This window comes from Heloderma suspectum, chromosome 3 (assembly GCF_057233095.1).
Source record: "Heloderma suspectum isolate Gila_16-S chromosome 3, 16-S_ref, whole genome shotgun sequence".
Lineage (NCBI taxonomy): Eukaryota > Metazoa > Chordata > Lepidosauria > Squamata > Helodermatidae > Heloderma > Heloderma suspectum.
In genome coordinates, this window is record NC_139460.1 from 97,768,944 (window position 1) to 97,792,868 (window position 23,925).

A 23,925-nucleotide genomic window follows, 5' to 3' on the forward strand; every position below is an offset into this window, starting at 1 on the left:
AATATAACTCAGGCTTCCTTTGTTCCTGCAGGCATTTCATGTGCACAAGCCAACAGGGTGTGGTAGTGGACTGGCAATAGATAGGAGGAACAAATAGCTAGGGATGAACAAGAATGTAACTTCAGTTCGCAAATAATTCCAAGTTCTAGCATTATGAGAGAGGGAGAAAAATGTCTCCCTATCCATATATACACAAATTGTCTCCCTATCCCAAATTTGTGATTGCATTCAAAATGTACTTAAAAAACAAACACATTTTTCATGCTGTAGTTAATGGGGTTGAAATGTGCACTTTTCCCATTCAAACCAATGGAAAAACAGGTCAGGAGCAGAACGAACTGAGCTACGAAGTGGAGTTTTAAGGAATCTCAGCAAACTCAAGCATACCTTGTTCTCCTGTCCCTACAAGCAACCTCAGAGACACTGAAGGCCAAACTAGAAATGTCCTTAAATGAATCTTTGCATTCAATGTGTACATATTTTTTTTAAAAAAAAATACAGATAGCTACAGATGGCAGGGGGCTGACAGTTACCAAGATTGCAGCAGGTAGGGAGTGGGAATGTAATCATTTTGTCCCCTGCTACAGGCCCTAATGAAATTTTCTCCTCAGAAGCTTCTATTTGCATTGGGAGTAAATCCTTTGTTGGTGCCACATGATAGGCCTGAGCCAATTAGATAATATATCCTGCAGGAAACCATTATCATGTCGAAGCACTTCTGGCAGCCTTTGTGTGATTCCTGTAATGTGTAAAGTGCCTCCAACCTGCTTCAAGCACCAGCTTAATCCAAATTTAGTTTGTCCCCTATATTGCTCACTGTTCTAGCTTGAATAATTTCTTCCTGATATTTATGGGTTAATAATGAACCACAGAATGTGATGATGATGATGATGAATTTACCTTAAAAAAAAGAAAAAAAGTTCAGTCTTAAAACATGTTCCATTGTTTCTTTTTAGCTGTACATTTGTTTCTTACAGAACTGCCATCTTTAGGATCCCTTTAAAACCAGCCAGGTGGCAATTCTATCTGAAAATCTACCAGTAAAGAATAATGTGATGGCTTTGGTATTTAGTAAGCTAGAAAAAACAGCACCTTCAGTTCCGTACAAGTGAACTTTAGCATAAAATTTAAATAAAATCTTTGAACTGGCTGCCATTGAAAAGTCAGGTACCATGACAAGCCATAATTTTGGCCTTGCATGTGCTATACCTTTTTTCCTTGATGATATCTTAAATGATATCATCAGGCTCTTTGTTGCAAGAAGGGCACTGTATAAAGTACTTTTCCCACATTTTCCCCCCCATACAATGACAATCTCTTAAGCTCTGACACTTATCTAGGTGATAAGAATGACTGTAGAAATTTGTTTAAATAATTCTTTTTGACCTATGCTTCAAATGCAGTTTTGGATCACTAATGGAAGACTTAATTATGCCTTCACAGTCTTTCACGTCAAAAGTCAGCAGAAGATAATCTTTAAATGCAAAGTGACATTTCTGCTATGAATTATGTACCTCTTCGTGATGTAAATTTAGTAGTTAAATATTTTTATTAAATCTGTCTGGAAGAGAGGGTATATGTGTACAACTTACCTAGAATATGTTATGTATATGTATGTAGAAATAGATATAGACAACACACACACACACACACACACACACACACACACACGGTGGAATCCACATAGCATAATCTGCTGACTGAACAGTGTCCGTCAGCAGAAGGGAAAGAGGATGATTTCCCTTCTCCCTGCAACCCCTCATGTCACCTCAACATCTGCCCAAGGGGGAGGACCATTCAGAGCAGATTTCAGGAGAGCACAGTAGTCTGAAGGATGGAGGAGAGGAGGAGAAATTCTTGTTGAGCTAGCAGAAGTCCGCTTGTGTGACTTAGGATTTTGCTGTGTATGTGTGTATGTATTATGCATGTTACAGTGAATGTCTGAAATTTGCTGATGATCCTGAATAATTTTTGTGACTGCCTGGGAACTCAAAGATTCACCAGTGAATGTTGACAATCACTGAAATATATATCTATTTTCAGACATTGAGAAAATTTACCTAGGACTGCCAGCATTCTTATATTAACATCAAAATTCACCTTATTTGGGGCATTCATTGGAATTTATTTATTTGTTCATTGCATTTATATCCCACCTTTTTTCCTCTTGCAAGGAAACTAAGGTGATATACGTTATCCTCCTCCATTTTATCCCCACAACAACAACCCTGTGAGGTAGGTTGGGCTGAGAGTCTGTGACGGGCCCGAAGTCATCCAGTGAGCTTCCATGGTTGAGTGGGGACTAGAACCTGGATCTCCCAGCTCCCAGCCCAATAGTCTCACCACTATACCATGTTGGGGTGTGTGTGTGTGTGTGTGTGTGTGTGTGTGTGTATATATATATATATATGCACACATTTAGTCAATAATCCCAAACTCAGAGATGTATCCAGAAATGTTGACAAGCACCCAGATGGGATGGTCAGCCTTCACCGGAGTATTTCTGGCAGATGGGAATTGGGCTAGAATCAGCGTTCAGGATTGTTGGGCAGCTGCCAAGGCCCCAGCACATCAGAAGGGCTCATTATAGACCGGAGTCTCCTGCTGCTCCTCAATGCCACCATCACTTTCTCATTTGTCCAGTTGTTCAGGGGAGTAGCGAATGCTGAGGTGAAGAGCAGCAGGTGCCGTTTACTGGCTCTCTCCCTCTGGGTAACAGTGAGGATTGGGATGGGTTCCCTAGATGGACTGGAAAGGGGGCTGCAATTGCAGTTGTTGTTTCTCCTCTTTACTGCCATCTGCTCACCTGCCAGCAACAGCAGTGATGGTGAGGAGGCACTTTTGAAAACAAGAAAGTAGCAAGTCATTCTTGCCTTCATCTGTTTTGGGTGAATGAAAGGTCTTCCCCGTATGCTGGTGTTCTACATGAGGAAAGAGAGAGACTCAAGTAGCATGAGTTAGATTAAAAGAACTAGGTGAGTGCATATATAATTATATTTATTTACTGCATTATTTACTACATTGCCTCAAATGATCTTGGCCAAGAATAGCGGTACTATAAGAGGATGCTATGGAGAGCACAGAACACCTTTCCCCACAAAATTGTTCAGTAGCCTGCCTCCATGGATTTTAAAACCACCATTTGAAAACAAATCCTCTTATTTCAGACGTTAGAATATAGGTTAAAACTCCCAGCTCTTCTGGGACCATATTTTAAAGAAGAAACCCAACAGGAAAAATATTGTGTGATTTAATGGGTTTTTAACCTAAACTTAATTTCAGAGGCGCACAGAAGAACGTAACAGAAAAATCATGGCCATTGTTGTATTTCAAAGGAACAATTAGCTCTAATTGGGGGGTGGGTGGGTGAGTTTCTCTTAACAGTTTCTAACTGACCATAAACAAAAGAACAGAGTTCACAGCAAAACTCTGCAGGGCTTTGAACGTGTTCGTCCAAATCTATTATTCTCCACCTACCTCTGATCTGAGCCTTGGTTTGCAAGAACGCAGGCCAGAACTTTTTTTTAATAAGTAAAAGACTAGATTGGGGGTAGGCAACATGGTGCCCATGGATGCGTGTGTGCTCCAGACACTTTTTTTTGTGGCTGCTGAGGTGCCCTACCCCTTCGCCCCACTTTTTATTTTTTAAAAAATCATTTAACACATTTTCCTACTAGCAGCTGGAATAGCTTCAAAGCAAAGTGAGGGCTTCTAATTGCCTCCATCTTCCAGTTAATGCCTGTGGGCTACATGTGGGGCTCGGAGACAGTCTTAGGAAATGAAAATGGCAGACTGCTGCAGGCTTATGCTATCCTCTGCTGCAGATAAAGAAGAGAAAAAAAGGGACTAATGCCACTTCTGTTGGGTTCGCTGGGGGGCAGGGCTAGGGAGAGCAGGTGGGGGTGGAACAGGGAAGTGGTAAGCCAGCTGTAGGGGCAATGAAGCCAATGGGGAGAGAGGTAGGGAGAGCAGCAGCAGGAAGCCAGCAGGGGCTGGTGAAGCCAGCAGGGGCTGGGGGAGCCAGCTAGGAGCAACATGGGGGATTGGGGAAAGTTATGTGCTTGTATGTTTGAATGGATGGTGGCTGCGTGTGTGTGAGAGAGAGAGAGAAAGGGTTTAGGGGGAATTTGGGAGGGATCCTGAAAAAGATTGAGGGTGAGGTTTTATGTGCATGCAGTGAGGAGAAAGGAGGGACATGTGTGTGTCCATGCCTCCATGTATGCATGCATGATGGATACATGGGGTGCTTGTGTGTACATGCGTGTGTGTGTGTGTGTGTGTGAGGGAAAGAGAGAATGAATCGAAGATGGCTGGCTGAGGATGTATGTGTGTGAGAGAACGAGTGCATGTATGTGATAAGCCAAGGTGAGATAGAGTGTATGGGTGGTTATCTAGAGTGAGAGAGGGAAAAAGATAGTGTGGAATGTGTTGGCTGGCGGAGGAGGAGGCGAGAGAAAAGGAGTTTACATTCTGTAAAACAGGTTTCTGTTGACATTGAAAACTGTAAGTTCAAAGGTGGTGTTCAATGTGTTGGGGCTCAGACCCTCCTCTGCCTTGTACTCAGTCTTTTGGGCAGGTTATTTGTTCTTTATGACTAGCCATATCTTCCATGACAGTCATTTTGTGCTGGTGCCCAAGACAGTTTCTTAAATGGTCAAATGTGCCAACAGGCCCCAAAAGGTTGCCTGTCCCTGGACTAGATGTTCTCTAAGTATTAGTAAAGTGTCTTTTTACTTAGCAAGTAACCATAACCTGTCTTGTATAGCCCAAAAACTCCTTTCAAAAGTTGTTTCCATGCTGTTGCTTCTAAGGAAGTTAAAGCTTCTGTATTCAATGCAAACAGGTAGTTCAAATCACTTTACACATTTCCTTATGACAACCTCAAGAAAGAGCTAGGAGTAGGGATGTCAGAGAATTCCGCCACGGATCTCAGGGAGGCCAAATTCCAGTGAATTTGGCCCCCTGGAATCTGTGGCAGAACGAAGCAACACACCCCACCACCCCGCGAAATGGGCCGGGAATGGAGCCTACCTTGTGTTAGCCATCCGGTACTCTGCGAATGGCGGCTGCGTCTGCCATTCGCATTCCGTAGAATGGCTGTGATAGGCTACGTAAGTATTTACGTAGCCTATCACAGCTAATGCAGGGATGCCATTTGCATCCCTGCGGAGGCCATGATATGCTACGTAAATGTATACGTAGCCTATCACGGCAATAGGCAGGAACGCAAATGGCGGCCGCCGTAGCCGCCGCCATTTGCGCCCCTGTCTTTTGCTGTGATAGGCTACGTAAATATATACGTAGCCTATTACGGCAAAAGACAGGGATGCAAATGGCAGAGGCTACAGCGGCCGCCATTTGCGTCCCTGTGCAGCCCAGCGGCTGGATGCCCAGCTGCGGGCGGCCCCGGCTGGCGGCTCTGCGGAGTTGCCGCCGAGCGGAGCCAGCTGGGGAGAATTTTGGGGGGAGGAACGGAGCACCTCCCCACCACCACGAATGACCCCATGCGGAACGAGGTAAGGGATTCGTACATCCCTAGCTAGGAGTTCCTTTGAAAGACAAATATCTCACCCACTCTGAGTAGCTTTGATAATTGATGAGTTCTGTTAGCATTGAACTGAGTATGCCTGATTGACTTTTGTTTTTTTAATTTCTTTTACAAATATATAATTTTGCAGTTGTCTGTATAAACAACTCCAGAGTGATAACACAGATCAAGACCGAATACATATAAAACATAATTGCAAAACAGCTAGTAAATTGACGCATATGCTCCTTTTACTTTTAAAAGGCTAGACTGCTGCAATTAAGAGGCACTGAGTTGCTATCAATGGCAATTTCAGGCTGCCAGTTACTAGGTGACATGTTAATCACCTAGTGGCAAGAGTGTTGGACTGGGAGCTGGGAGATCCGGGTTCTAGTCCCCACTCGGCCATGGAAGCTCACTGGGTGACTTTGGGCCAGTCACACACTCTCAGCCCAACCTACCTCACAGGGTTGTTGTGAGGATAAAATGGAGAGGAGGAGGATAATGTAAGCCACCTTGGGTTCCTTGCAAGAGGAAAAAAGGCGGGGTATAAATGCAATAATAAATAATAAATTAATGACAAGCTTGGCATGGAAACACTTCAAACACTAGAAAGATCCATGAATTATCCTCATGCTCACTTGTTAATGTTGCCTTGGCACTGTCTCAGGCTTTTAGTACATCTGAAACTCTTTAATTACTTTAAATATTAAAATTTTCCAAGTTCATATTTTAGAACTGGGTTACATTTTAATTCATTATGGTGATTACCCATGAGTCTAATGCTGATGCAAAGTTGGTTGGTAAATATTCTAAGTGCTGATGTATTAATTATTAAAGCTGAGTAATACAACTGGCAGTTAAGACATATGGGTCCTAATTAATGGATTTGTATTTCAACAATGCATAAGGAAATAATTGTCAGGATTTAAGATAGCACATAGTGAAGCAGAGGTAAAACTAGTTAGCTTAGCTGTGCATCAATAAATGGAGTCTCTTGTTTCATTTACTTAATAAAATACATTTTCTATTGTACGTAGCTCCAAATAATTCAACGCATTAAGCAAATATGCAAGAGAGTTTCTAAAACTTTAAAGTGCTAATATACAATCTACAGAGGGGTAGCCATGTTAACTTGTTGCAGCAAAACAAATAGTCTTGTGGCACCTTAAAGAATAACAACTTTATTATGGCATAAGCTTTCATGGAGTAATCAGATCCACTTCATAACACCATCTGATGAAGTGGATCAAAGGCCATGAAAGCTTATGCCATAATAAATTTGTTAGTCTTGAATGTACAATCTAGTGACTTTGAGCTTTAAGTGTGGTTACATATAAGAATATTAACATGTTTTGCTCTATTCTTTCGGTGTGTAGTATCCTAGGAGATTATAAACAAACAAAACATTTTAGGATAACATCCATGCATCTGTTTCTGCTTGGTACCTAAATGTTCATCTGCAAATAATTTCATGGGCTTAACTCCACACCATGCCAATCTCTATATCCATCATCGGGATCTGTTGTAGTTGGACTTCATGTGATCTTCATCATATAGGACCACAGAGATGTCTGAGGGCTGAAAACCTACCAACATAATGAGGGGATATTGTGGGAGGGAATAAAGCTACTATTCACTCAGGAACTCCTAAAAGAAATATGATAGCATATGCATACTTGAAATATTGAAGGTGGTGCATGATATTGTTTCCCCCAAGGGAAAAATGCAGAAGTTTTATCAGAGCAGGCTCACAGATTCTGCAGGATAAAACATTACAGTCTTATTTCAAACAGGTGATATACCACCTACAAGATGGATAATAAACTTCGATAGAGATCTCCTTGATGGCCTTGTCCTTGCTGCACAAGTAGCAAGCTATTGCCCTTACTTGGTAAGAATGTTTTTCAATATCTTAAAAAAATATCAAATCAATATTTGATGTAAATATAATTTGTTTTTATTGTATAAAAGACATAATTTTTCAGTATATCGAATAGGCAATTAATAGTAAAAGGTCAATGTGGTGGATCACTGAAGCTTGAACAGAAGGGAAGAATATGTTATCCTCTCATTTTGCCCCTGTACCAGCTACCTATCGCTTTTGGTTATCACGAGAGTAGACAACCCAGTGCCTTCCAGATGTATTGGACTACAACTCCCATACACCTTAGCTAGCATGACTAAGGGTCAGGCATTATGGGAACTGTAGTTCAAAACGTCTGGAGGGCCCAAGTCTACCTATCCTTGGGGATATCTCTTCATAGGTTTTGACAGTTTTTATCTTCCCTTACACTCCTTACTTCCTTCACTGTGCTCAAGTGGATCGCTTAATTGTCTCCTTTATCTGAGACCTTCACTCTAGTCTACAGGATGGAACTGTACCATTCTGGATAAGATGTTATCCAGCTACAGTGAGCTACAATGTTCAAAGGAACAAAGAAAGAGAGTAAGACTGGGTTCACATGACACACCAAACCATCTTGGGTTGTTGTCTGGAACAACCCATGATGGGTTAGCATGTTGTCTGAACCTAGACAGCTTCCTGCAACTTTTGTTTTTTTAAGTCATGGCAACAACCAATGGCTTGTTCTAGGGATTGTTTTACCCACGATGGGTTGTCCGAACCTGGGACACCCAAACCATTGCGGGGTGAAGGAAGTGGTGAGCGAGTCACTCGCCAAGAGCGGTAAAAACCTCTGCTGCTCTTCCTGATTGCAGGCGTGATCACTCTTTGCAGTTGTGGTCAAGCTGCCTCAAGCCTCCTTCACCAGTGGTAGTAGCCCCTCTAATGGTGGCCAAACAGCACTTTAGAGACTCTGATCCCGGCCCTTAAAAAAAATCATGTTCTGGCCATTTGCACAAATTGACTCCCCCCCCCCCTTTATTGGTCTTTTGCTCTAGCGGAATAGTGCTATAGCACCATGAAGAAATAAGGGAAAAAAAGGAGGAAAGAAGCCAATGAGAGGGGAATGAAACTGGCCAAGCCATTGACAGAATGGGAAAGGGAGTGAAAAATCACCTACAAGCAGTGGGGGGGGGGGGGTTCAAACAGGAACATGCTGACCCCGGCAACTGTCAGTTGCTTCATTGGAATAGCACTATAGCACCATGAAGATTTTTTTTAAAAACCCCAAAATTGAAAAGTGCTTCAGATTACCGACTTCGCAAGGGAATGTCCAAGATGTAAAGGCTGGATCCGACCACAGGGGGTTTTCTCCTTGTGGTCCACACATCCCTGAGTCTGCATCCCCCCATTTTATAGAAAAGTGTGTGCCGTGCCACTTTCCCCTCCCAATTGGGAAGGGGGGGCTGGGATGGGCAGTGTCAGGAGCACCCTGGCGGCCTCTTTCAGTCTACTCCAATAGCTAACTCAAGACACAGACAAAAGGATTCTTTTCAAGGCTTTAATCCTTTTACAACTTAATGACTCTTTCAGATGCTAATCACCAGTGACCAAGGAACAGCAGAGTAGCCTATGCTCCAGGTTAGGCAGTTGGTCCCCGTTTGAAGGAGAATCACGTGAAGACCCTGAACTTATGGGCTAGGGAGAGTTCCTCCCTCTTTCCCTTGGGTCCTCGGGACGCGACTGTTGCTTGCGTGCCAAACGAACGCTACGCCTCCTTTCCGCGCCATCCATCTGTCGGCGCTCCTGGTGTCGGCGCCAAGCATCCAGCAAGCCCCCCTCCAGCGCTCTCTCACTGTCAGGGTCACTGTCTCTCCCAGGAATGCTGGCAGGATGAATCTCTGCCAGCTGCTGTGCCTGTGAGAGATGAGCGCGCTCCTCTCCCACGGACTGCTGTTCCTCCTCAGAATCAGAATTGCTCTGGGGTTCTATCGGCTCATTTTCCACCCTGACAGGCAGACAAGATGGGTTCTGCCATGCAGGCCTTGGACACTGGGTGGAGGACCAAGGTGGAAGTAGTGGGGAAACAAGCCACAGCAAGCCCGATCATCTGTCGGGCACACAAACCAAGTACTGCGGAACAACCCACACTGCATAGTGTCACTCACAATGGGCTAGTATGTTGTGCGAACGCGCCCTAACTGTTCTTGAGTGGAACGATGTGAACTCTTGAAACTGGTTAGTAGAGAGCCAGATATGTTAGGGAATTCAGAATCTGTCAAATAGGGCTGTGAATCAATTGCCTACGACCACATTCAAAATCCTGGACCAGGACATGTTTACAGATATATTCAGAAAGAGTTTGATTTTTATCTCATCTGCAGATTTCTACTCACTTTGTGAATATGTACACTAATCCAAAAGCTTCTGAACAATATCTTCACAATTGCTTGATCCTTGTAAATGCTTTTCATGCAATAAGCCTTGATATAGATGTACTGGTAAGTGGTCTTATGTTATGAATGTTCTGTGAATAGATTTGTTCTTTAACCTATGGTATTTTGCATTCCTGGTTTTTTTTTTTTTAGTGCAACATTGCATACAGGAAGATGAATTGGATTAACTTTTCATAATGCCCTATTAGAATGCAATAAGTAAAACTGCTCCATATAACAGTATCTTATTACCTTAATTCATTGATTAAAAACACCCTAGTAGTGAATAAGAAAATTGTAATTTCATGGAGGGTTATATCATTTTAAAATCTGGAGATTGCTTGCGTTTATTAGCACTGCCAAATTATACTGTGAATAAATTGTGTACAGGGTTATATCATTTTAAAATCTGGAGATTGCTTGCATTTATTAGCACTGCCAAATTATACTGTGAATAAATTGTGTACCTGTAATATATGTGCCGTCCACAAATCACTTCATCTGGAGTACTGTATATGTGCCATTTTGTTTTTTACAAGGCCTGATTGCAAGTTCCTAGTGACCGAAGCAGCTTATTGACAGCACCTCTTCACACACAAAATCCTAGTCCAGTTAATGGATTAAAATACCGGGGAACAATTTTCCTTGTTAGTCTGTTGCAACAAAAACAATAGTGTGGCACCTAAGGAATAATGGATTTATTGTGGCATAAGCTTTTAAGGCAAGGGTCCACTTTATTAGATGCATGGTTATCCTCAATTGGTAGTTACATCCACACCTACATCCACGAGTAGGGGAAAACATTGAGACCCAAACCCCATTAATGGGAAGAGGTATAGTGTGTGAATTAGCTTTGCAAACCTAATTGTACACAAGTTAAGCACAGAGGGAATTCACCACAGCACTGGTGTGTCCAGGTAAGAGGATCTCATAACAAATGAACAAAAGGAAGGAGCGCTGGCTCTGAGCTCGGTTCCCAGAAAATGAAAAATCCTATGGCCGTCTAGACTCTGTCTAGCGGCCATAGGATTGCGCCCTAAGGTGCGACTCCTGCCATATAATCCTATCTGTCTCCTAAGTTCTTCAGATGATGGACTTTTCTGTGGTGGCACCATCCCTAAACAAAGTTTGACTGGTGCTCATATTTAAATAAACAATTATTTCTTGTGTGCTTGTGTGAGAATTCAGCACTATACATGTTCAGACATGAAGTTTTCTTTTTATGTTCAGGTATATTTGCTATTTCTTTTTAGAAGATAGAAGAATAATTGTAGATGGGCTCACAACTAAAAATTATTTGGTAGCAAAAGGCACTACAGGAATGTTGTGTTTCAACAGACCTTAGGCTGTCACCAAACACTGTAGCTAAATTGAACTTCGGGGTAATGCACTTTTTGTCTAAGACCCTCATTTATCAAGGTCACATAGATCAGAGTGAATAGCTATTTCAGCATCTTCAGTAAAGATGCTTGTACAGCACAGCAATTGAGAGTGAGGACTGATATAGTGTTAGTTACTAGGAGTGTGAGAGCTTGTAGCTGAAATCTGAGCTCAGCCATGAATTCACAGTGGCCACAGGCAAACATCTATCCCTTAGTTTCAACTTCTGTCTGTAATAGTAATCGTAACCTATTTTACTGTTTATGGATTAGTGTGTGTGTGTGTGTGTGTGTGTGTGTACAAGAAGTGTTTTGAGTGCTGCGTAGAAAAAGAACCATTTAAATGGATAAATGGTTAGTTGCACTTAGGTCCTGCTAAAATCAAAATGAAAAGTTAGTAACAGCTAACTTAAGTCCCGTTTATTTCAAAGGGACCTAAGTGCAACTAACTTAGTCTGGGTCCGACTCATTTTTAAATCATCATCATCATCCTATATAGACAATTCTGTATATATCTATGGCATATCTGTATACCTCAGCTTAGTATGTTTAGTCTCCTCTTGATTCCAGTTATTTCTACAGATAGAAGGATCCAGCCCATGGAAAACTAACATGTCAGGAAAGAAGATAAAAAGATATCTAGTTTTCTGTGTATTTGAAGTGATAATAGTGGAGGGACAGGTTTTCCCCCCCACATGTTGAGCTATTTGTTTAGAATTTAAACACATATTCATCTAGAATCTATACAAAGTTTTGGAATAATATATACTTTTATGCATGTCATTATATCCTAGTGTGAACATTTCCTAAGAGTGGGCTTTTTAAATGTTATAACTGGGGAATCCCAACCACACATCCTGTTGTAGGAAGTTCCATAATGGGCACTACTAAGAAGGTCTTGGCATCTGAAAGGTGGCCCAATGAGCAGGGCCTTCAACATTGATTTTAAAGTACAGGCAGGTTCATATGGGCATGGGAGGTCCTTCAGATAACCTGACCCCAAACCATGTAAGGCAGCCTTCCCCAACCTGGCACCCTCTAGATGTTCCGGACTTCAACTCCCACCAGCATGGCCAATGGTTAGGAATGCTGGGAGTTGTAGTCCAAAACATCTGGAGGGCATGAAGTTGAGGAACGTAATTTAGGGCTTTGGAAGCCAAAACCAGCACTTTTAATTGCTGGTGGGAACACCAATAACCAGTACAACTGGTACAAAAAACCATACTAATATGTCCTGACTGTGTGGCCCCAATGAGCACTTGAATGGCTGCATTCTGCACCAGCTGAAATTTCTGGGTTATCTTCAAAGGCAACACCATGTGATGTCTGTTACAGTAGCTGATTCTGGATGTAACTAAGGCATGACTAAGGCTAGATCTGATTTCTCCAGATAGGGTTGCAGCTGGCATACCAGCCTAACCTAGTAAAACTAGGGATGTCAGAGAAACCTGAAATGGATTCAGATAACTTTGGATTTCTATGAATTCAATCTGCAGATTCCTCAATGGACCGGCATCTTCTATTTATGCTGATTCCGTGGACTTGCAGGCTTTTTTTTTTTTTTTTACTTTCTGGAATTGTACGCTAATTAAGTTGTATGACAGTATGAAAGTTAATGGAAAATATCCTAATATATGCAGCTTTTAAAACAACAACAATGTTTTATACATCTCCGATCTTTCTTCAACCTTTGCTACGTAGCACTAAGAAAAACATGTAAAATATCACATATCAGTGAAAGTTATGTAAATTGCAGTGGATGCTTCTGTATACTTTTCTGAAGGGGAAATGTCCCCCACTCCCCAATACTGTCAATGGAACGGAAGATGATGGAATGGAAGATGCCTGACAATCCACGAAACAGATAAAACAAAATCCGTACATCCCTAGTTAAAAGGCACTTCTGGCCACTGCACCACACCATTACTTCTACAAATGGCACCAAGTTTAGAAGAATCTCCGAACTGTGAACTTATTCCTTCAGGGGGAGTGCAACCCCATCCAGAATTCACTGCACTCCTCAATCCAGATCAGTCGATTTCCTATCTACAGCACTTCTGACTTGTCTGGATTAAGCTTCAGCTTGTTCACCCTCAACCAAACCCAAACTGCCTCTAGACATCTGTTCAAGGGTTCTACAGCCTCCCTAGGATTTTAAAATAAAAATAGAGCAGCATGACCTTAACATATTGTTGATATTGTAGTCCAGACCTTCCGATGATTTCTTCCAATGATTTCACGTAGATTTTTTTTTTTAAAGAAAAAGAAAAAAGCTTCAAGATGAGGCTGGACAGCCATCTGTCAGGGATGCTCTGACTTGGATTCCTGCATTGAGCAGGGGGTTGGACTCCGTGGCCTTGTAGGCCCCTTCCAACCCTACTATTCTATGTTTCTATGATTCTATGCATGGGGGACAAGATCAAACCATTGGGCACTCCATATGCACAAGGCCATGGGCAAAACAGAAATCTACCTTTTGAGGGTTTTTTTACAGATTTACCCAATTCACACCTCCTAAACCTGAACACACACCGAGATGTTTCTGAGCTTCCTGTGCATTCCACAAAACAAAATGTGTTTGACATACACATTTGAAAAATGCACGAAGAAAAATATGTACCTCTTCAAAATGTGCACAAATACAGTTTAGTTAATTGCTGCATGCATTCAAAAATGTGTATACTTAAAAATGCACAGAAAAATGTGTACATTACAAAAATGCATACAAATTTCCATATAGAACTTATTTTTAAAATTGCAAGCTCATGCTGAAATGGGACAGAATGAGCTTGACCTCAAAAACAAACGATCTTGGCAAAACTGAGATTAAGAGATCCATACATCCCTAGCCCAGGTGAAATGAGAGGACATAAGACATCCACCAATGTGAGTCATCCACCAGGGTGATCAAGGCTGTTTCTTCCTGAAACCAGGCCTGAAACTGGATTAAAATGGGTCCAAATAATCAGTTTCTTTCAAGACTGCCTGGATCTGAGAGCCACCATCTACTCCAACAGCTTGTTAAAAAATGGAAGATTGGATACTGGTAGGTCATTGTCCTTGATTATCAAGTCTTTTTTTTTTTTTTAATCAAAAGGGGTTTCACTGCTGCCTCCCTGAGGGCAGCAAAAACTATCCCGTTTTTCAGAGAAGCACTGATTGCTTCTGAGGACCATAACCCCAAACCCAGCTCTGGCAGATTTCAGTTGCCAGGACAGGCAAGACTTCATGTGGCAGGTCTCAGTCCCCCAAGTAATTTGTCCACATCCTCAGGTTACAGAAGGTGAAAAATACCATAATAAAACCAGATGATGTCCTAGCTGCAGATTAATCTCTGATTCTGTTAAAACTATGATGTTCCAAGTCGGCATGGATATGAGTGTTTTTTATCTGCAAAATGTAATGCAAGTTGATCACACTGGATCTTGGAGGGCTCTGCCGTCTGATCCCCTGGACCTGTGTTCAGTTGGCCCCTCACCACCTGAAACAGCACCATGAATATTAAAAGTCCTCCAGGACCATCAATCTTGGGGCCCAGAGACCACCACTCTTAGCTCGAATTGGGAGGCTGTTGAGCAATGGGATGGATGGTACACCAACAGAATCCCTATACTGTCTCACGTTCCCAACATCAGGTACAAAATAGCTGACAAGGGAGATAGAATTCCTATATACCAAGGCTAACCCTCCTCCTTGCCACTCAAGTGTGCTTGATGCTGCACCTGATAATTTGGTAGACACATCTGGGAGAGGTTTATACCTCCCCCTTCATCCATAAAATCTGACTGACAGAAAAAACTGCAATGATAATAGTGATCTTTGTCTGCATCGCTTTAATTACAAAAAGTTCTGTTATTTTTACTGCCATGAATAATGCCATATTTTATGGGATTACTAATGAACCAATTCTTTGAAATGTTTACTCCTATTCCCTTATTGAGGAACTCCACATGATGTGGGATACTATAAAGAAGGAGTCAATATCTCTGAAATATACAGTGAATTTCAGAATGCCTATTTTGTACTGTATTTTTCAGCTTTAATAAAGATTAAATATAAGTGACAAATGTTGGTGGCAATAGAAATAGGTTTGTATGTTAAAATGTGGTGAAAATATAACTTGTATTAAGTAGTTTTACAGATCTCTTTTATTTTCAAACATCATACAATTAACTGCAACAGACTGAAAGTAACATTCTTTGTTCCTCAGTGAATTACGTGTATTTATTTGCTGTCTTGGTATTTGAAATCTTTAGTTCTGGTATTTAGGATTTACCCTTGGTGTGAATTTACACTGCTTTATTTTTATTCTTAAATTAGGCTACTGACATTTGTGATCCAAATCCAGTCATGATGCTTATGCTTTGTGTCTATTTATATGAACGGCTTCCTCAGTATTTACCCAAGAAATCTCTCGAGTTTGCTGGCCCACTTCATGGTACTGTTGTTAGAAAGGTATTGATATTTCTGTTTTTTACTTTTAAATGGCTCTTGACAGAAATGGGAGTACAAGGTGATTCTGAAGATATCCTTTACTGAATTGTCATCTGTTGGAGAGAATAGATAATAGAGTTTACATTTTTACCCCTGCTATTGGAAGCAGTATGTCTCTCTGTATGCCAGTTGCTGGGGAACGTTAGTGGGAGGTTGCTCTTGCGCTCGTGCCCTCCTCGTGGATGCCCCACAGACATCTAGTTGGCCACTGTGTGAATAGAATGGTGGACTAGATAGCCCTTTGCCCTGATCACTGCAACAGAGGACTCAGATTAACGTGGTTAATTGGGAAACAAGGAATGTGTTGGGGTTGATGGTTCTATTTCAAAATCGAAGTAGAATTGGAAGATGAAAGGCAACAGAAGACAAAAAGTAGGCAAAAAGGCAGGAAGCAATGACCAGAGAACCTGTTCTTTAACTTTAAACTTAATATGAAGGCACAGCCTATCAAAGATCAAGTTATTATTTGCAGGTCCGAAAGCAATACGAATTGGGGTTTCCTTATGCAATTCCCTTCCATGCCTATTAAATTAATGAAGACACAACAAATGTTTATGCTATGCTCTCATGCTATATTTCTTACATTCCATAGGATATGTAAAAATGTTAATCTCTGTAAGGGCTTTTAAAACTTAATATATATATACCACCCTTTCTCATAAATAGCTTGGGGCAGCTAATATCTTTTATATCTGCATAGCGTTACTGTTTATGTTCTCTTATGTAACTAAATACTTAATGTTATCTTTTGTGGCAGCTGTGTTTCCCAACATTTTGAATGTAAACACAAAGGTCACAAGACAGAAGGTTCTTAGAATATGGAGCATCACTTTCTCCCTCTGCACATAAGCCAAAAGGTTTTTGGATAAGGCGATTCCTTGGACTTCAGATCTCCCTGCTCCCACCAGTAGGATTGCTTTGCCCATGTTTGCTTTTGAACATTCCCCAGGCCCAAAGATCAGTCTTACAGGCTTGCTCCCTGGCCTGCTGCTGAGGTCAGTCAGGCTGCCATGTGCCAGGGACAGGGCCTGGCCTCCTTTTTGGCAGCCTTTAAGCTGAGCCTAAATACTCTTTTTTATGCTTTTCACTGATTTATTACTGCCCACCCCACCCCTTTATATCTGTATTAAATATTGTGTGTGTGTGTGTGTATTTATATTTGTACCTGATGCTGTTTATATTGCATAATTTGTTCCATTGTAATATTGGTTTAAAACCTTTTATTATAAGTCCCCTTGTGAGGGTTTGTTCTAAATGACTGAGTAGAAATAAATTAAATGCTATATTTTTGCAACAGATACTGTTGAAAAACCCAAGTATCAAGCCTTTGGTATACAATGCTACAATTTTAGGAAGAGAATCTGCTGATTTTTCATTACCTAAAGGAAATACTGTCACCATTTCCCCAAAGTAAGTAGTCATCAATTTTATTTTACCAAATGGGAATGTCTCCACTCCTCCTTCCTGTATTGCAGGGAATTTTGCAGAACAATAGATATTTCAATGAGACATAATGTTGCCATTCCAAACTACACTTAGGAACATGCTCTGGGCACTCCCTGTTCACTCTGTCTCCTCCCCTCGTGCATGGGAGAACAGGACTGGGAAGAAAGGAGTGTGATCCCATGGCTCATTACATTTGAATGTTATATCTGAATCAGACCAGTTTCTACAAGATTATGTCACTCGATGCTGAGAAAGCATTTGACAAAATAAATTGGCTGTTTATACTTGTTACTTTGATAAAATTTGGTTCCCCACAGGAATTTTATAAATGGATTAGAATCTTATATCTCTCTCCTAAGTCATGAGTGATGACAGATGGAATTCTCTTATATTTAGAGAGGGGCACAAGGCAGGGCAGCCTTCTTTCTTCTTTGATATTTGATTTGTGCTTGGAACCCTTGGCGTGTGCAGTTAGGCAGAGTGGAGAAATTTACAGATTTGTGCATGAGTAGGTTGAATATAAAATGGCCTTATATGCGGATGATTTGTTATTTATCAGTAGCTTGGAATCTTCTATGCTGGAATCAATTAATAGTATAGCCCAAAAGCATTCCAAAGGAAATTTATACATTTGACACACTTTCGGGCTATGCTATCAATTGGTCAGAATCTGAATTAATGCCTGTAGTTGATATTAGTGTATTTGTAAATGGCATTTCTGTTAGTGATCAGAAACGATATCTTGGTATATTGGTGCCTAGAGATATTTTTCAAATGATTAAATTGAATTTAAGTGTATTGTTGTCAGAAATATCTCTTCACTTGGAGAGATGGGCATCACTTAAGTAAATTACTTGGGATAAGGTTAACATACTTAAGATTAATGTCCTGCCACTGGTAATGTGTGTATTGCATAATATTCCTTTATGTATTCCCTAAATATATTTCAGAAACTTTATGAAACATTGCAGAAGTTTAGAGGGGTGGTGTTTTCGCCATGTTTTAGTTAAGAGGATGCAGTTGCCAATCCAGGGAAGGAGGATTTAATTTTCCAGATCTCCCCTTATACTGTAAAGCATATCTTTTAACTCGTACAAATGATTGAACTATATCTTTTTCTGCTAATAGTCCTTCATGGGTTAGTCTGGAATCAACTTACATGGCATCTCTTTCTTGCTGTATGGCATTAGGATCTAGGTATATTAAAAGGAAAGGAATGGCTCACCTGCAATTTCATTGGCTAGAAATATATGGAGTATAATGTAGGGATGTTAGAGAATTCTGCGGCCCCCCATAGTCCGTGGCAGAACGGAGCAGTCCCCCCCGCCATGCCGCAAAATTTCCCCAGGATGGACCCTACCTTTTGTCGGCCGCCCGGTCCGTCTGCTGCCCCAGTCTGTGGCAGCCATTTGCCTCCCTACTTTAGCTGTGATAGGCTAAGTAATTATTTACGTAGCCTATCACAGCAAAGAGCAGGGATGCATATAGCGTCCGCTACGCCATTTGTGTCCCTGCCTTTTGCCGTGATAGGCTACGTAAAAATATACGTAGCCTATCACGGCTAACGCAGGGACGCAAATGGCGGCCGCTACACCATTTGCATCCCTGCGTTAGCCGTGATAGGCTACGTATATATTTACGTAGCCTATCATGAAAAGAGCAGGGATGCAAATGGCATAGCGGGCTCCATTTGCATCCCTGCTCTTTGCTGTGATAGGCTATGTTAATATGTACGTAGCCTATCATGGCTAACACAGGGACGCAAATGGAGGCTGCAGCCCGGCAGTGGACAGAAGTCCGGCTGCAGGTGGGCCTGACCGGCGGCTTGGTGGGCTCGCTGCAGAGCGGAGCTGGCCGGGGAGGATTCCGGGGGGGAGAGACGGATCGCCTCCTCCTTTAGCGGATGGCCCCAACAGAACAGGGTGAGTAATTCATACGCCCCTAGTATAATGTTGGGTCAGCTGCAGTTTGACCCATATTCTCACACTAAAGTAACTTTATAGGTGAATTCTGATTTGAAGCTAGAGAGCTGGTCTTTTTTGTGTAGGAATTGGGTTGACAGTGGAATCTATACATTAGATCAGTTAATATGTTTTAATTTAGAATTTTTACCATTCTTAACATTATGGTTTAGATATCATTTATCATGTAGTGCTGAGTGGCAATATCTTCAACGACAGCACCTTTTGGTGTCTATTTGTGGGCCATCGGTGATGAGTATTGGAGGAATTAATTGGTTCTTTACAGAAGGCTAAGTCTACAATAGCTGTTTATATATATCTTTTGGAATATAAAGTGGATGTTCAGAATGTTAAGAAATGAATGGAATAGGGACTTAGAATGCTGTAATCAATAGAAAGTTGCCTAAGCTTCTATATATACTATTTCTGCAGATTTGAAATTGAGGTTGATTCGACAAAAATTAATGTTTTATGTATTTTGGACACCATAGCTGCTTGATAAGAAGAAGCTGGCCAGCTCTGCTGCTGATGTAATGTGGCCAGTTTCTCTTTGAGACTTATGATGAGGGCATGCTCTGTGGTGGCTTCTTCCTGCTTGGAAGTTACTGCTAGTATACATTTTGTTCTTGAAAAATCTGTGATAATTGTGGATGTTCAGGTACTTTTAAATTTATATTCCTGTGATGTGGGATTAAGTAGATGGACAGCAAAAATGGACTTTGAGAGGCCTTGCAGCTACAAAGAGATTCATACTTCAAATCTTTTAAAGATAATCACCCGCCACATTCATTCATTGGTCTTAGGATCTTATGCTATCTCTGCATTTGAACATATATCCTACAGTTGTCAATCTTGTTTGGATGCTTATTTAGATATATGGATTTGCTTATATTAATGTATACATTTGAAATATAATTGTTGAATTAAAAAAAAGTGTTGTGAACAGTTACTGTGAATGGATTTGTTTGTTCTTTTTTTGGTTCTTTTTTCTGTTACATTTGCCGATAATTTTTTAAATTAACCCTCAGTGATTCACTATTTTCTTATCTGCCTCCAGCCCCAAATAAAAGAAAGATTTATCTCTACCTCTTCCCCTGACTCTCCTTTAAGCTCATCTACTCTGTTCCTCTCAGCCCAATCAGGTCTTTCTACCCTCTTTCCTCTTTCAGACCAGATTTACCCACTCTGGGGAAGGGCTGCTGACAGGCCTTGGCATGATGCTGCCAATGGGTCCCCAGCAGGCAGCAACCTGGTCTCCTGCTTGGTGTTGGAACTGCTACTGCAGGCAGCAACCTGGTCTCCTGCTTGGTGTTGGAACTGCTTACTGTCACATGGCCATCAGGGCTCCTGCCTGGAACTGCTTACTTCCCCACTGCCACCAGACCCCCAGCCTAGTAGAGCTGCTACCAATGCCAGTCACTCATCCCTTCCCCCCAGACATATTTACCTGGCAAGGGATGGTGCTTATGGGAGCTGAGCTACTGCTTAGCTCTGTTTCATGACAGGAGCCGCCTTCTTAGATTACCCCAAATGCATTACACAACACTGGGCTTTGCATTTTGGAGAATCGAAGACAATGGCTGCAGTTCAGTTGCCATCCAAAAGCACTGCTACCTGCTGGGTAAACACATTTGGGAAGGAGGGTGTGAGTAGTGGTGAAAGCAAGCAGCAGCACCATCACCAGGTAGGGGTTCTGATAATGGGGAAGTGGAGTTCCTTATGGGTAATGTGCCACATCTCTGTGGGAGCCATGTTGTAAGCCTGTGACTTAATATATAATTTTACTAGATTCGTGGGATTTGAATGTAGTCATTTTTAACACTTTTTGCCACCTGGTAAAAGAATCTCAGTATCAGATATACTGGAGAGCCAGTGTGGTGTAGTGGCTAGAGTGCTGAGCTGGGAGTCTGGAGATCCGGGTTCTAGTCCCCACTCAGCCATGGAAGCTCACTGGGTGACTTTGGGCCAGTCACAGACTCTCAGCCCAACCTACCTCACAGGGTTGTTGTTGTGAGGGTAAAATGGAGGAAGAGGAGGATTATGTATGCCGCCTTGGGTTCCTTGGAAGAAGAAAAAAAGCGGGATAGAAATGTAATGAATGAATGAATAAACAAATAAATATGTAGAACCACTGTCATGATCTTCGCCTTTGCCATAATTTCATTACAGAATATATTATTCTGTATCTCAATTTAGGAGCCATGTAAGTGTAAATGTGGAATTTACGAGTCGCTTCCTGTATCCTGCTGAAGCTGTGCTGTTGCTTGTTTCAAAGGCTTTATCTGGAGTGGGTGGAGTTACAATGTCTTTCTCCCTGAAGACTAAGATTAGCCATGTTAAACCTGCTGTAAGTATTATGCATTTAATGGTGAAACTCCAGAAGATATGTTGTCAGTTATAATTGGTTTTCATGTTTAGTGCAACATAATCATCTGTATTGCTTTTTATGTTCTTGGTAGCAACCTCTTAAGTTATGGTCTTACTTATATAGTAAGACCATGAGGCAATATCCAATGGTAGTCCTATGTAAACTAGGCCCATTCATTTCAATGGGTCTGCTCTGTGTAGGAGCACCATTGGATGCTGCCCCATATTTAAAATGCATTTTTATTATGTTGAAACATCTGTTGTTTAAAAGATAAATTTCTCACGTAAAGAAGCTATATACGATGAACATTTTGAAAACCCTATATAGTAGGGTCTCTGTTACGTTAAGTCATTTGACTAAATTGGGTAACTGATGCTGTTGAAACGATGTGAGTGCAGCAGAGCTTTTCTCTTCTTTGTGCACTCCCACCGCTTCAGTAGCTACTATTGAGATATATAAGGAAGAAGCTCACTGCATGTATGCAAAGAGGTTTACTTTTCCATGGCAGGTTTTAACAATACAAAGTTTAAACAGACAAGGGTTTAAGTTGGATGGAGACTCCAAAGGAGGAAGTGTTTGAGCAGCTCATATGACAGGAAGTCTAGGCAGAATGGGTTTCAGACAGTAATGACAGAGTGGCTATTCTCTGGCAGGGAACCATACAAAGTCTCTAAGTCCTTGTTTAGCAACAGTTTTCAGTTTAGAGTTTCCACATTACAAAATTCTCTGGTAGCACTAACAGATCAGGCAGAAAGTGTTTGGCTACAAAGACCAGTGCAGGTGAGAAATGGTTCAAGGCAATAGAAGACATTGATACCAGCAAAGCTGTCTTGTGTGTGCATCAGCTTATAAAGAGGGGTGTGGCCGCCACCTTATTATCTGTTATTCTGTTCTGACAAGGAAATGTGGACCTATCAGCAAACACTATGTTAAAACTGGGTGTTTTTTCTCTGGCTTCTCGAGCTGATGCTGAGAGCTGAGACACACCCTTAAACTGTCCTCTTTCCCTCATGCTGTGTTCCCATAGAAGATTTCTCAGGTAATAAGTCAGAACCCAGCTCAAGGCCAGAGTTTTTATTTATTATTTATTTATTTCATTTCTATACTGCCCAATAGCCGAAGCTGTCTGTTTGCAGCTGCTCTGATAAGGCATCTTGCTCTTTTGACTTTCACCCGACCTTTCTCCTGTAATTAGCTGAGAGGTTGGGCAGAGAAAGCTCCCATGGCTGCTAACGTCCCATGGCTGTATTGGATTTTACACTACACTTACTAAATCTAAAGCAGACTTTGGTTCAGAGGCTGCAGGGCCTGCCAGGCCAGGTCAAATCCCAGCACTATGGGGCAGTGTCGAACTGTCATTCTGCTAGTGCGAATGACATGGCACTAGTGGAAACTAGGTTTCAAACTAGGCATAAGAGGAGGATCCAACTAAAGTTATGTTTGCAGAAGCATGGTTTTGCAAGTGGTTGCACAGCCTGTTGTGCAAGTGGTTGTGCGTTATGCTTGTGCAACCCGTTATACAGCCAGTTGTGCATTTCACTGGCTGAACTGATTGTGCAAGTGGTTGCTCAACCAGTTGCACAAGAGGTAGCATAATGTGCAACTGCTTGTTCAAAAGAAAGATTTGGTGGCACTCCGCTAGTGCTATTTGAGTTTGCAGAATGGATACTGCCCTATATATTTTTTAGAACTTGGCACCAAAAAAATGAGCAGAGTCTTGAACACACAATTAACAGTAAACAATGAACTTGGAGACTAATACCTCTTTCCATTTATTTACAGGGTATATTAAAATGCAAATCTCCATGTTATGAGTTAAAGAAACTTAGTCTGCATGTTACTAGTCCTTTCAAAATTGATGGACCATTCAGGTATGCAGTTAAATTAAAATTGCTTGGTTCATAACTAGTTTTTTAGATATATTTATTCCCATAATCTTCTATTCTAGTTTTAAACATTAAAAACTAATCATTGCCATTATTTACTAGGATATGTATGAAAATGTCTTGAATTGTGAAGAAATGAATGGTTTTCCAGGCATGTATTATGATTTTATTTATATGTATAAAGATTCTCAGTTGTTTTAAAGGAGTTTATGCTCCAAATATGGGATCGTTTCCTTTGGCGCTTCCCCCTCAAACTGATATCTTTGTCCTTGGGCGTTCAACCTTTCTGGCTTCAGACTTTTATATCCTTTTATTTCTCTTTAGGGGATTAGAGGCTGTACTAACACTGGAAAGGGAGCTCTCAGATTTTAAGATTTGAGAATGATCTCTGATACAGTTATAGTAATAGTTTGCTTAAAAATGATCATAGCTTCTCCAAATAAATGCATGGGTTCTCCAGATCACATTTTTAAGCAATAATTACAACTTACATGAAAATGGGATAGTTAGTTTGGTTTTAAGATATTCTTAATCTGCCTGAGGTTTTGAGAAGAGCACGTCTAAGGGTGTCATCCAGTATTAC

General features: G+C 41.2%; 1 protein-coding gene across 1 annotated transcript in view; it reads left to right on the forward strand.

The window, feature by feature from the left end:
• CFAP47 (cilia and flagella associated protein 47) overlaps positions 1-23,925 on the forward strand; it is a 410,934-nt gene that overhangs the window by 108,838 nt on the left and 278,171 nt on the right. Inside the window, exons 34-39 of the mRNA XM_084843965.1 lie at positions 7,324-7,421; positions 9,758-9,874; positions 15,508-15,642; positions 16,979-17,091; positions 21,285-21,435; positions 23,239-23,327. Of these exons, the coding sequence (XP_084700091.1) occupies positions 7,324-7,421; positions 9,758-9,874; positions 15,508-15,642; positions 16,979-17,091; positions 21,285-21,435; positions 23,239-23,327 (703 nt within the window). The remainder of the gene's footprint in view (positions 1-7,323; positions 7,422-9,757; positions 9,875-15,507; positions 15,643-16,978; positions 17,092-21,284; positions 21,436-23,238; positions 23,328-23,925) is intronic.